At 37.0% G+C, this 14,647-nt stretch overlaps 1 protein-coding gene across 3 annotated transcripts in view; it reads right to left on the bottom strand.

Annotated features, from left to right (window-relative positions):
• Positions 1 to 1,579: 1,579 nt before the first annotated feature.
• The window catches only part of ARHGAP42 (Rho GTPase activating protein 42), a 261,608-nt gene continuing 248,540 nt past the window's right edge, over positions 1,580 to 14,647 (bottom strand). For all 3 annotated transcript variants that reach the window (XM_004427415.3, XM_087433629.1, XM_087433628.1), the window contains exons 23-24: positions 7,298 to 7,377; positions 1,580 to 6,927 (exon numbers count right to left, since the gene is read on the bottom strand). In XM_004427415.3, the coding sequence (XP_004427472.1) occupies positions 6,839 to 6,927; positions 7,298 to 7,377 (169 nt within the window). In that variant the 3' untranslated portion in view covers positions 1,580 to 6,838. The remainder of the gene's footprint in view (positions 6,928 to 7,297; positions 7,378 to 14,647) is intronic.

The following is a 14,647-nucleotide window of genomic DNA, read 5'->3' as shown; positions in this document are numbered from 1 at the left end:
CAACTTAAATTCCAAAAAGGAGATAAGGTGTCCCCAGTTCACGTCACTATCCTGTGGCTACTTTTTGTTAGTTTCAATTTTTTTCACTACTAACTGAACTTTAGACTTCATTTGGATATCACCAGTTCTTCCATTCACGTCTTCTTTCCTTTCCAGGATCCAATCCAGGGGTCCACATTGCATTTAGTTGTCCAGTCTCCCAAGTTTCCTCTGATCTGTGACAGTTTCCCAGTATTTTATTTTCATAGCCTTGACAGTCTTGAGAAGTACTGGCCCAGTATCTATCCTGTAGAATGCCCCCCATCTGGGTGTGTCTGATGTTTTTCTTATGATTCAAATGGAGTTATGGGTTTGGGGAAAGAAAACCAGAGGTGATATGCTCTTCTCATCACATCATATTATGGGTTATGAGACAACCACATGATATCACTGATGATGCTTTTATCACTTGGTTAAGACAGTGTCTGCTAGGTTTTTCCTCTGTAAAGTTATGACAGTTTTCCCTACTCTATTTTTTGGAAGTTAGTCACTAAGTCTAGCCCATCCTCAAGCGGGAAGTGTTAAACTCTACCTCCTAGAGCGAATAATAATACAATTCCAGTTATTATTTGGAATTCTTCTCTAAAGAATATTTGTCTCTTCTCTATTTTATATTTATTCATAAAGTTTATTGTCATTTATTTATATTAGTATAGATTCATGGATATTTTATACTTTGGCTTATAATCCAATCATCCAATACTACGTTACTTATTTTGTTGCTCAAGTCATTCCAGCTTTGGCTATTGGAAGCTAGTTTGATTTATTATTTCTGAAATATCAGTTATGAAGGGTTCCATCTAGGTCAATTCCTTCTAACCGAGATCCACAATGATCTCTAATACCTATACTAACAACAGTCGTTTCCTGCTTAATCATTGTGGAATTTATTCACTTGAATCTTGTTATCTCAAGAGGTCTGTGCCATGAATTATTGCTTTTGCTCTGATATTGAAGACAGCTACAATCCATTTGAGTAAATCAGGTTGTATGTCCAATGGCCCTAGTATTAACCCGTCAGGTTTAGTTTTTGCAAGGTGATTTGCTGCACTCTAACAATCCATTTAGCAACACAAAAATAAATATATGACTCTCTTTTCGATGCAGAAAAGCAAAATTTTCGCTAGAAGTGAAATAGTGACCAAGAAGGTTATAAAACTAATAAAAATATAAGGAGATATTTGTATGCTGATACTTCTTCCATAGCACACTGTAAGCTTTTGCAAACATTTTCAGGTAAGCCTGCATACCTGTTATATTTGATGTTTTGTTTATGGCTCATTCACTTCTCTTTCCTGTAGACACCCTCATTATCAACAGGTACCAACATTAACATTTCCTGACCTTTCATAATGCCAATTTCTCGGGAAAAGGTCCAATTGTCAGGAAAAGGTTATCAGTTCTGCTATGATTCTTCACTCCATGTGCCACACCCAAAATGACCATTCACAGTACATGAAACTTCAGGTTTTCTCCATATGAATCCAAGACAGCTGCCCTTCCACACAGGAGGTCTTCAGATACAAAGACTAAATTAAAATATGCTTACATAGTTTATTTTTAAAGTAATTGAAAATACAGTGTAAACATTCATTAAAGATATTGTACCCATTTAGATTAGGAATAACATGAGGTTATTTACATGTTTGTGTATGTATGTGTGTGTGTAGATATATATACACAAAGTGCAGATAAATACAGAAACACTACAAAATAAACAAAAAATTCAATATGATAATTTACTGACATTTTCATATTAGTCATGTTAATAGCTGCAAAGAAATTTCTAGTACTGAAATATATCTAAATATTCAACTTTTATATAAACTATAGTACCTCAAATTTTAATTATATAAATAGGATTCTGAATTAAAAAAACAGTCATCTTCCCTGCCAAACTCCCTAGTTATTTGTAAAGGTTTCAGCTCAGAGTTCGAGAAGACTCTTGAAATCACAGCCCTCGATATGTGGTGCTATCTCAAATTTTAAGCATAAATCATGTGCAGGCAATGTTCTCTGTAAAAGGAGGGGGATGAAGATACAGAGGCAGATATAAAACTGCTAACATGCTGCCATACACGAAGCAATGCACACTTTTAATCTAAGAGGCTAAGTGGATACAAGCCCAAGGTGGGCTGCTCTCAGCCCTGGAAGGGTAAAGACCATGGGAAACACAGCCAAGATGGCAGATGGTACAAAGGGAGAAAGTGGTCATGGTCATTTAATTAGGAGGTGTTGGCACTTTTGGTCCCCACCTCTCTCCAACATTTAAATTCCTCACGTAGCCCTGCACACGAACATCTTGGATGATGGATGATATTTATGTTTGTAATAGTTGTAAATGGCCCCCGCCTTCTGGGACTCCTCAGTAAGTACGCAGACTTCATTTCTCCCTATAGCACAAATAACTCTTCAACCTCTGACCTTGGCATCTCTCTCAGGAGGGCCAGGGAGAGAAGTGAGGACCTGTTGGGCTCCCTAACTCACACAACAGCTTCTAAACATTGGTCTAGAATATGCAGATCAGTTTTCTGCCCAATGGCTTGCTGTGAGTGCTGTCAACATTCTTATTTGAGATTCCTTATTTAAAACAGTGCATGCAGCTGCCCTAAAAAAATGGAAAATCTTATTTATTGACCTGATCCTCTAAAAGTCCATGTCATTCATAAGCCTGAGTCTGTCCAAGGTTACTACACCAAGCAGAACTTGTACATTTGAAGCAGGCAGATATTGGGGACAATGGATGGATATAGTGAACGTGTTCAGGAGATGTGAGACTCATTGATAAATACCTGATATAAAGTCTGTGAACCAACAGGAGACAGGTGGGATATAGACCATTTAAAAAGGTTACCCTCATTTATTCTGATTTTGGAAGGTAACCAAAAAAGGTACAAGGCAGAAGTAAATACCAATTTCTACCTTAAGTGGGAAACCTTTTAGTCAAGAGAAAAATAACTTCTGGACAAGAGTCAAGTCTCTGCTTTTTTTCTTTACCAGGAGATATGATTTTGGGGTCCTACTTGGTGACGTCAGGTCATAGTAACAGCTGCAAATTACAAAGGTTTTATAAAACAGATTTTTACAAAATCTGTTCCTATATTGGTCTGCCTCTAACCTAAGTCAACGAAGTATAAATCAAGTTGGGGTTCTAAATGCTAATTAAGGTATCCTGAATACATAACTGATACTGCAAATTGAAGTTGTTTGAAGAAAGGCTCTGAGGGAGGCTCTTCTACACCAGCATCCACGTGAATGACATCCTCTGCACATCAGACACAGACCTGAAGAATGAGGCTGGGAAGTGAGGAGGTTAGCAGGGTGTTACCTCCATAGGATTACAGTGCTAGGTTTTTTCCTTACAACACAGTGGATTTTTAGAAAGCGTGCCACAATATGTAAAACCAATTATCATAGAATAAGAATATAAGTCATTATGTATCTTTATTTTTCCTATTTGGGAACCTCGATAGTTTGGGATTGCAAGGTACATGTTTTTCTCCACCATCCCTGAAAGAGCCAGCAAAGGAGCCATTGTTGAGAAACCTGGTTACGCTTATTCACACTACAAAGCACAGAGAGCCAATACAACTAGCAAAACCACTCACATCACACAAGGAGAAATGGTACTTCCTCATACTTCATGGATTTCAAAGGAACCCAAGGATTATTTTACTTTGCAGACATTTACACATAACACAACAGAAAAAGCCTTCGGTTGACTAACTAGTTAGTATAAACTTGGTGGAGTTATGGCACAAAACAGTCACCTGCTAAATACACAGATGCTTTGTACTCGGGATAATTTTACACAGCACACGAGATGACTGACTTAGACTCTCAATCTCATTCTCAGGCTGATTATACTGTCTGCAGTGATTAGGGTGCCCATACTGTGTGTTCGAAGGTACGGGTGTGGCAATTCTAACATATTTTCATGTCGTCTCTGAAAAGCCAAGTTTTCATTATTGAAATGCTTTTACAATTCTGAATGTGATCCTCTTCCAATGGCTGGCATTACCTTCTTGTGTAATTAATATTTCACGCAATTTAGAGCACGTCTTGATTTTCCCAATGCTCATAAATATCATATTTGTAGGAAACTTATTTCTAGAGAAAAGCAGCTTTAGTCAGTCTCCAGTATATAGCCATGACTTGCTTACACATGCAATCAATATGAAGAAAAAAGGACCATTCTCACAAATGTATAGGATTAAAACTTCAAACCAAAGCACAATGTAAACAAGCACTTTTGTAGCTTGTTTCAAAAAAGAGACCACAGCCAGTGCTGCCAAAACATATGCCTCACTGTAAGAAAGGAGAGCTGGGCTTCACACCCATGTCCTCCACAGCACAAGCTTTAATTCCTCACCAATCATCAGTGGAATTAGCTCACAGATAACTCAAAGGCAGGAACACTCTGGTCTGTGTTAAAATAAAATGAAGGTTGAGCCTTCTTTATGCAGCAGCAAGTAAAATAGGATTCTGAATCTCTTTTTGGAGTCAAGTTGGTCTTTGAAAGAAAATCAATTTGCCTTAAGAGGTTCTAATCTAGTAGGATGTCAGATGATGGCAAGGGTGCTTAAACTGACGGTTTTACATAGACTAAAGGACTGGTACATTGGAATGACTACCTTCTGTTCCAGCAGAGGGTAGTCAGGGTGTCAGCAATGCTATTATCACTACTAAGGGCCACCAAGGATCTAGAGACCAAGAAGCTCTAGTAATACCTGATTATAGTGTGCAAAGATCACCAGCAAGAGATAAAAGAAAAAGACAAACTTTTATCAGATTTTTTCATTATATTACTAATTTTTATAACATTAAATATTTTTCATCTCTTTATTTTAGTACACTGATATTTATTTTTGGTTGTGACTCTGCCTACTGTTTTTCTCTTTATTTTAAAATTCTAATCCATTATTCCATTTTTAATTTTAAAAGCACAAATGCTCCAAGGCATAGTTGTGTGTGTATGTGTGCACGTATAATTTAATCTATTAACTCTAGAAATATTAATTTAAAGTAAAAGAGATTGTGATTACAGATTATAATATCACATAAAAAGAGTTGTATACAGTCAAAACCTGAGTATCTATACAGTGGAGAACTCGGAAGTAACAAGCAAAATATTCTGGCCAAGTGGGCCAGCGCTGTGGCCATCAATGGTAGGTAACCAGCCTTTTGGAATCTTGAGAAGAAAGGCTCTCTGCCACATGCAGATATTTATAGAAATAATACAGTAGAATTCTTGAAAGAGAAGTAATAGAAAAAAAGGTTGATGCATGACCAGATGTTGATGGTCTATATAAATGGGGAGTAAATACCTATTTCTATGCTCTATAAATTCAGTGAAATTCCTAATGAAGGCTGTAAATTAAAGGGCATAAAAGAAAATCATGTACAGATTTTATTCCTGCTAAAGGTGATGAAATAATTTCAAACTTTGTGGTTCAAAATAATTTAAGAATCCTGTACCTTTACGTTTAGATTCTGTTTCAACTAAGCACAAACTTAAGAATTTCTCAAAAGCTGAAATTAGATACCAATAAAATACTTCGACACTTTACAGTGTTACAAGTAGAATTGAAGTTGTATGCCTTCATACTGCACTTTTATATTGTGTTTCTATTATTGTAATTACACGTTTATGATACCACTATAATGCTACCAGCAGAGGATATGTGCATATGATTTATCAATATTTATATGTTAATGTAGTAAAATTTCAAAAAAGTTCCCAAGTTATGAAGTAGTTTTACACATCCTCTAAACCAGGGGTCAGCAAACCATGACCCATGAAACAAATCTGGCCTGCTGCCTGTTTTTGTATGGCCCATGAGCTTAAAAACATTGACATTTTTAAATGAAATTTAAAAAGTCAAAGAAGCAGAATATTTTGTGACACATGATAATTATAGGATTTTCAAATTTCAGGGTCCGTAAATAAAGTTTTATTGGCACACAGCCACGTTCATTTGTTTATTTATTGTCTATGGCTGCTTTCTGCTACAGTGGCAGAGCTGAGTATTGTGAGGGAGAAGACAGGGCCTCAAAGTCCCAAATATTTACTATCAGGCCTTAGACAGAAATAGTTTGCTGATCCCCGCTCTAAGCCCTGGAAGGTGTCTGAAACGCTGGATGGAGTGTTTACAGTGGAATCAGTGCATGACTTAATTTGGTTTCATTTACAAATATCATATACATTATTGTTTTTGAATATTATCATCTACTTGGTACACAAATAAAAATAAACTTACATTAAAAAAACTTACTTCCTTGAAATGTTTAGGACCAGCAAAACAATCATATACAAAAGCAGTATATTTTTAAGAAAAAATATTAAATGAACAATTTAAATTACATTTTTAAGCAATGATTTCAAGGTTCCTTAGGGAATGCCAGACAGTAAAGCACAGATTTCAAAATCCTTTTAGCAGACTTCTGGTTTCCAAATTTCTGGGGTATGGTACTTAACACAGTACTTGAGATTCTACAATTGTTATGGAAGAGACATTATGGAGAGTTACTTATCTAAAAAAAAAAAAAAAAAAAAAAAAAAAGGCAAGATTTTTAAATAAGAAACCCGCCAAAAAATAAAAAGAATGGCAAACAATTTAAACACTTTTTTTTTTTTTTCCATTAATAGGGAGCTACATAGTCTGCTGGTGTAGAACATGATAGAAATTGACCGTTTTCATTTAGTGGGCTGATCCCCATATCTGTGTCAGATACAATCATAGCACTTATTATTTGTTACCATGGATACCATGAAGATACTGCCATCCACTAAACAGTATTAGAGGAAGACAACATAATTTTCTGGGACTAGTCCTGTTTTGCCTTCATAAGTTGCCTTCAACCATCCTGGTTCCACTGATGGGTACACTGGCAAAAAAAAAAATAAAAAGCAAATGTCACTCAATCAACATTAGCTTCAAATAATTATATATACAAATGGGTAAAAATCCACATCAGATTGCATGCGTACACTCAAGTTGCCAAAACAACGTCACAGCACCTTTAAAGTTTCCTTTGCATTTACGTAATCATCTCCCTCTCCCCCTCCCTTCCTCTTTCTCACAGGTGGAAACTGGGCTCCACAGGGATGCGATGCATTCACTCGTGCAGGTTACAAGAGTCAGGGCTTGGACCAGATTCTGAGTCTCCTGGCTTCTACTTTCTATTGTTATCACTACACTATTCCTTCATCCTCCCCATGATGATAAACTTAAGGGAAGGGAACGGGTGTATTTACCGTTAGAAAATATCGCCCCCTGTGGGAAGGAGAGCTCGTGGCTGTGCTCTGCTTTACAGGAGTACATGGCTTTGGCTTGGCTGAAAGAGCAAAAGATGATTTTTAAAACCGTAACACTCAAAACTTGAATACATTTATACTTCAAAGTAGTCAAAAAATATTAGTTTTTTAGTTGTAAATGGAGTATAGTATAAATAAAGTGCACATGTAAGTGTGCATAAGTGCATTTTTCACAAACTGAACACACTTGTGTAACTAAACATTGACAACACAGCAAAAGTCCTTCTTGTGTTTCCAGGCATTGCTCCCAAGGGTAACCACCTGGCTTATAACAAACAGCATAAGTTGGTTTTAAAGAATGCTATTTATTTAATTGTTAGTAAACTGCTGAATGGGCTATTTTTACAGCTATATAGAGGTTCACAGGTACCCTAAAGCTTTTTTTCTTTGCCACTTTCATTTCAGACTACCAGAGGTGAGATCAAAAAACTAAAAGGTCTACAGGGTATGGTAAATAAGTTAAGTCGGCATGACATAAAAAAAACAACAGGATAAGTTGACGATAAATGGCAACCAGCAACAGCCTCATTGTCAGGGAGACGATGGGGACAGATGGAGGCTTTGCAAACCAAAGAGTATACCCATCTCCTAAAACAGGAAGCCAACATTCAGCTCTCAACATCTGTTACCATATGGGAATTCAGACTCTATGTTGGTTTTTTAAGATAGGTCAGAATTTCAGAATTTTATAAGAGATCTATTTAAAAACATTCAAGCCAACACTGAAAAAGCATCAATTGAGGCTGCTAATCAAGTCACTAGTCAAGGCACCTTTACTTTGCAATGCCCAACTACCCTGGTAAAATGTGCAACTCATCCTGAACACACCTACTTCTCACCATCTCTACCACAACCAGGGTCCAAGCCAAAATCATTTCTGGCATGACTCACTGAATGGCTTTCCTAATTTCCTAGATCCTCTAGGCTTCCTCTTTCATCCCCTTGCAATCCATTCTATATAGAGCAGCCAGAGGACAGTTTGAAAAGGTTCTGATGATCACATTTTTTCCCTGAAAACAATCCTTCAACTGGTTTCCAACTCTAGCCTCCTGACTGTGCACAATCACATGCCTGTCTCGCCTGCATCTTCCGTACCTGCCTCTGCTCATTTACTCTACTCCAGTCACACTGGCCCTCTTCCTCCTCCAACATGCCAAACTCATTCTCACTTCAAGGCTAGCTGGGCCTCGCCCTGAGATGTTTTCCTCTTGATCCTCGTACGGCTATGCATTTCTAGTTCATCTTAAATTTCCTGAGTTTCACTGAAGACCAGGTCTTCCCTGACCACAACACACTAAAATAGCTACCTGGGCAACTTATATTCTCCCATTTTAAGTCTGCATGGTATTCTGTTGTTATTGTTGATATTTCTGTTATCTTTTCCCCCAGTTAGAATGTAAACTCCATGAACAATGCCTGATGCTTAGTAGTAAATCGGTAAACATTTGCTGAATGAGTGAAAAAAAGGGAAGATGCTCTGGGCTCTTTTTCTACGTGATGAGTCTTTTTAAAGATTCAAAGCACCTTGTTTTTCCTTCCTGAGGTCCCAGTACTTTATCTGCAAAGAAGCACCAGCAGTATTTGCCATCTGCAGTTCTCTCAAAGCAGCAGCGTCATATTATGATTTCATTTCCCTGTTGCAGCTAGACCCTGGGTCTTATCTCTACACTTCCAGAATGAGGCTAGGTCCCAAAGGAATCCTGACAAAAAACAAAGCTGGAGGTATCACACTCCCTGATTTCAAAATACAGCACAAAGCTATAGTAATCAAAACAGCATGGTATTGGCAAAAAAACAAACACACAGATCAATGGAACAATTGAGAGCCCAGAAATAAACCCACACATCTATGGACAGCTAATTTTCGACAAGGGAGCCAAGAATATACAATGGAGAAAGGAAAGTCTCTTTAATAAATGGTGTTGGGAAAACTGGACAGCCACATGCAAAAGAATGAAAGTAGACCATTATCTTACACCATACACAAAATTAACTCAAAACAGATTAAAGACTTGAATGTAAGACGTGAAACCATGAAACTTCTAAAAGAAAACAGTAGGCAATACCTTCTTCGACATCAGTCTTAGGAGTGTATTTTCAAGTACCGTGTCTGACTGGGCAAGGGAAACAATAGAAAAAATAAACCAATGGGACTACATCAAACTAAAAAGCTTCTGCACAGAAAAGGAAACCATCAACAAAATGAAGAGACAACCTAACAACTGGGAGAAGATATTTGCAAACCATATATCTGATAAGGGGTTAATCTCCAAAATATATAAAGAACTCATACATCTCAACAACAAAAAAACTAACAACCCAATTTAAAAAATGGGCAAAAGACCTAAACAGATATTTCTCCAAAGAAGATATACAGATGGCCAACAGGCACATGAAAAGATGTTCAACATCACTAATCATCAAGGAAATGCAAATCAAAACTACAATGAGATATCACCTCATGCCCGTCAGAAAGGCTATAATTAACAAGACAGGAAATAAGTGTTGGAGAGGATGCGGAGAAATGTGAACTCTCATACACTGCTGGTGGGAGTGCAAACTAGTGCAGCCACTATGGAAAACAGTATGGAGATTCCTCAAAAACTTAAGAATACAACTACCATACGATCCAGTTATTCCACTGCTGGGTATTTATCCAAAGGACATGAAAACATGAATGCGTAAAGATATATGCACCCCTAGGTTCACTGCAGCATTATTCACAATAGCCAAGACTTGGAAGCAACCTAAGTGCCCATTCAGGGATGAATGGATAAAGAAGATGTGGTATATATATACACAATGGAATACTACTCAGCCATAAAAAAATGATGAAATCTGGCCATTTGAGACAACATGGATGGACCTTGAGGGAATTATGCTAAGAAAAATAAGTCAGAGGGAGAAAGTCAAATAGTGCATGATCTTACTCGTAAATAGAAGAAACAAACAATAACAAACACATAGAGACAGAGACTGGATTGGTGGTTACCAGAGGGGAAGTGGGGAGGGAGGAGGGCGAAAGGGGTGATTCACCACATGTGTATGGTCGTGGATTGTAATTAGTATTTGGGTGGTGAACATAATGTAATCTACACAGAAATCAAAATATGATGATGTACAGCCGGAATTTATATAATGTTATAAACCAATGTTATCACAATAAAAAAATTAAATTAAAAAAAAAAAAGAATGAGGCTAGGTCATTCAAACCTAATGGCTATCTGAAGATTGGAAAGCTTATAGAAGAAAATTATGGCCCTTGTCCCCAGAGTCTATTTCATAGGAGGTGAGTCTTAGGCTGTACTTTCGGACAGTTTGCTAGGAGAGCCTGCAGCAGGCAGGTTTACGAATGACTACTAGCCCACACAGCACTACTTCCCAATGAAACATGATTTAAGGAAGAATTAAGGAAGTGGAGGTACCCAGATAAGAACAGAGCTTTACATTAAAGAAGAGCCGCGTGCATGTGTGCGCACGTGCACATGAATGCGTGCATGTGGGTGTGTTGGTTGACATGGGTAGGAGGTGGAGGGAGAGGATACTACCAAGTTACGAAGACTTCTAAGAATCAGACTATGGCAATCTTAAATAGAAAGAATATTAGTTTTTCCTATAAATATTCTAGTCAAGCAAAATCATTTGATCTGATATAATCTGGTATAATTTGATGTGATATAATATGATCTGATATCTGATATAATTGAGGGTTGCAGAGCATTTCTCTAAAACTATGTCAAGATTTTTCAAAAAAATAAAATTTTCTAACAGCAACAATTTCCTCTGATATCTTATTGCTTTGAATCATTAAAATAAATTAAGAGATGCATAAAGAAACAATTTCCAGAGTTATATAATTAAAATATAATAATCCTGGCAATTATGTAATTTTTGGAATTACACTTTAAAATGCAACCAAACTATTTTTGCTAACATTTCAGACATGAATTTTCTCCTTATAGTACTTTATGGGATTGGATTGTGGGGAGAGGCATACAGAATAATTATATCACTAAATAAATGGATATTGTTAAATGTGCCAAAAATACACAGCACAAAATAATATCTGTCATGACTTTTCAATTATCTGTGCATATAACTAGACAGGTACATTTTTCTTTTGCTGAGATCTTTAACTACAGGTGTTAACTCAGCAGAGAGCTTTGATGATTTAATGTAGACTCTATGACAGTGAAGTTTTCTCTCCAGGTGCTAATGCTTCTTCTTTTACTGCCCTGGTGTATTGAAGATGATGTGAAAATAACACTATCACCTATTGAGTCTCTCTTCAGAAGATTCTAATATCTTTTGAAGAGGATTTTGAAAATCCTGCTTCTCATTGCATGGGAGAGTAAAGTAATGACACTCACCATCCTGAAAGCCATTTCTTCCCTTATCATGTGGAAGATGATCTGTTCAAAAGCCCCATGCCTAATTCTAAACACTGTCTGATGCTGATGAGTAGACTTACAAAGGTTTGATAGGGTCAGTGTGCAAAATTCGAAATGCTTATCTTAATCATAAGCAAAATAAAAAATTCACCAAATCAAAATTGATACAATGTTTTCTGGAGGGCCACTTAACAATGACACACTGACACACTCACTGACACACACACCCCCACACATTTTCTATGCTGAGAATTTCACTTCTGAAGGGAGTAGGAATGCACACAGATATAGTTACAAAGATGCCAGAGAAGTAACAAATAGAAAAGCTAAAAACAAAGAAAAATTCACAACATTCTAAGTGTTCACCAGAGGAGGATATAATAAAATATACCAATCCAACAAAGTATTAGGCAGCTACTACAAATAACACTGTAGAATAACTCAAGACATGAAACAATGTTAGCATGTAAGGCAAAAATTTAACAGACAAATTTGTCCTTGGCAAGACCCCTAAACTGCCCACGACAATTTGCAATAAACACTGCATTTGCTTCTTGGTCACTGGTTGGGGATTTCTTAAAATTAGTCACATGTTCCTTTCTTAGGTTTTTGTCAACAAATACTGGCTGTTTCTGGCTTGGATGTCTGAGAGAGTACTGGATGCCTCAACGCTAAAAAACTCCCATGGGAACTTGTAGAGTTAAAGCTGCTAACGTCAAAGGCACGTATATTGCAATTCCATTGAAAATGATGTGAAAAGTAACAGTCTTTTTAGGTTAAAAATGTGTATTTTATCGATTAATCCAACAGTTTTGTGGAGTATCTACTCTGTGTTGAGCATTAGGGTAGGAATAATACAGTGAACACCACCTTCAGGGTTCCTCCTCTGTGTTTATCACAGAGGAGTGGTTCTCAAAGTACGGTCAAGGGGAACCTGGATGCAGGGGTAGGTGGGACCCTGAGGGGACACTGCTCTGCTAGCTAATGGAATGTATATAAGAATTCATTTATTTCCTATTATGTCAGATATTATAGAGATCTGAAAAAATGTAAAATAATGCAATTTTCTTTGTTTTAGAAAATATTTTTCCTAAAATTTATGTTATTTATGCTAATATATAATGGGTTTTTTTTAAATGTTTTTGTGTTAATGGTGCTTTGGTGGGATAAGGGAGGACAGACGTCAGTTACAGAACTCTCAGCAGTCACCACCATTAAGGGATGGAAGCTGTGTGCAGCATGTCAAGTGCACGGCAACAGCAGAGGAGCGGGCTTCCATGTGGTCTGGCTTAGGGGCAGATGCAAGCCAACTCCTTTCGTTTTAAACACAATAGAAATATGGTCTTTGGAAGAGGGAAGAGGTGGCGAGGCTACTCTCTGTCACGACTTGGGGAAGGCACACAAACCATCTGACTTGGTTTTATAGAAAAGGGTGAACCCCAAATGCTGGAGGACTTGGGTCATATAGTGAGTTTGGATTTTGCAAGCAAACTTCGATATTTCCTTGATCCATCTTCTATATGAAGAAACGAAGGCCTAGAGAAATTAAAGTTATGGCAGAGTCAGGCTACAATCTACATCTCCTGACTGCTGGTCTAGTGCATTTCTGGCGACTCCATTTCAATATCATCTATAAAGTCTCTTAAGATAATATCACTGATAAAAGTCACTTCTATTATTGATAATTGTTAACTGTTAAGAAGAGTAAATAATCACAACTGTGTCTTCTATCAAAAATGTTGCTATTATCACCTTTTAGTTGCATGAGCTTATTCTTATTTTAAATAATTCATAAATATTTTTTAATTTCTCAGTTTAAATTTCTAATTACAGTAAATATCAACAGATACAACCCACATAAACAAAATCTCTCTGGAGATCCTCAATGATTTTTTTAAGCGTATAAAGGCGTTCTGAGACCAAAAAGTTTGAGAACCACTGTCACAGATGAGATGAGATGGCTGTGCACCAGAATATTAATAGTGGTTATCTTCAGGTGATGAAATTGGAGGTGGTTTTTATTCACTTCTTTAGTTTGTTAGTATTCTCTACATTCTCTAAGAGAAGAAAAAATTAAGTTACTTTTAAAAAATAATGGCTTCTTTTTTCTTTCTTACAGGTGTCACAGCACTTTACCTTATGTGTGCCTTTCATGTGTCACTGTGCTCTGAACCAGTGACTTACAGCCTTCTTAAAACTCAAACTGATTGGACAAGAAGACTTTGTTAAGCTTTGTTTTGGTGCTTTGTAATAATAACCAAAATCTTGGTTTTAAATTATGATAATAGAAATATTTGATTGCTTATAATAAGCCAGGCACTCAATTCTCAATTAATTCTCAAGCACTTAATTCTCAAATCAACCTTCAGAAGATATATGTCTAGCTTGCCTAAATTACACTATTTTAAAGCAGATTTTCCCCTCTGCCTGAGTACAACTGATTGAGATGGAGGTGAAAGCTTTACGGGTACTGTTTTCCACAGGCCTTTGTAATGGTGAGACAGAGCCAAGTAACACTTGGCTCTTGAAGACATTTTACAGGTTAAGGAACACAATTACAAATAACCAATGTCTGCTTAGGGCTATGCTAGGCATTTTTCTCTATTCCAATGGTTCCCAAGCTTTTTTTTTTTACGTAAGAATCACCTGAGGAGGTTGTCAAAAAATGCATCTTCTCCAGTCCTCAGTCTCACATATTCTGGTTTACAGAGTCTGTGGCAAAACTCAAGAATCTTCATTTTAACAAGTCTTGCAGGTAAAGTTCCCTTGCAGAGCGGCCCCTCCCACTCCACTGAACCTGATATCTTCCACATCTCCAGAGATGTCTTAGAGGTTAAACCAGTGTCCTCCTCTAATCATCTCCTTGTCTTCTTTGCAGCTCTACCATGTTGACCATGCC

Source organism: Ceratotherium simum, chromosome 7 (genome assembly GCF_057802395.1).
Source record: "Ceratotherium simum simum isolate JZ-2026a chromosome 7, ASM5780239v1, whole genome shotgun sequence".
NCBI classification, from domain to species: domain Eukaryota; kingdom Metazoa; phylum Chordata; class Mammalia; order Perissodactyla; family Rhinocerotidae; genus Ceratotherium; species Ceratotherium simum.
This window is presented reverse-complemented; position numbering and strand designations above follow the sequence as displayed.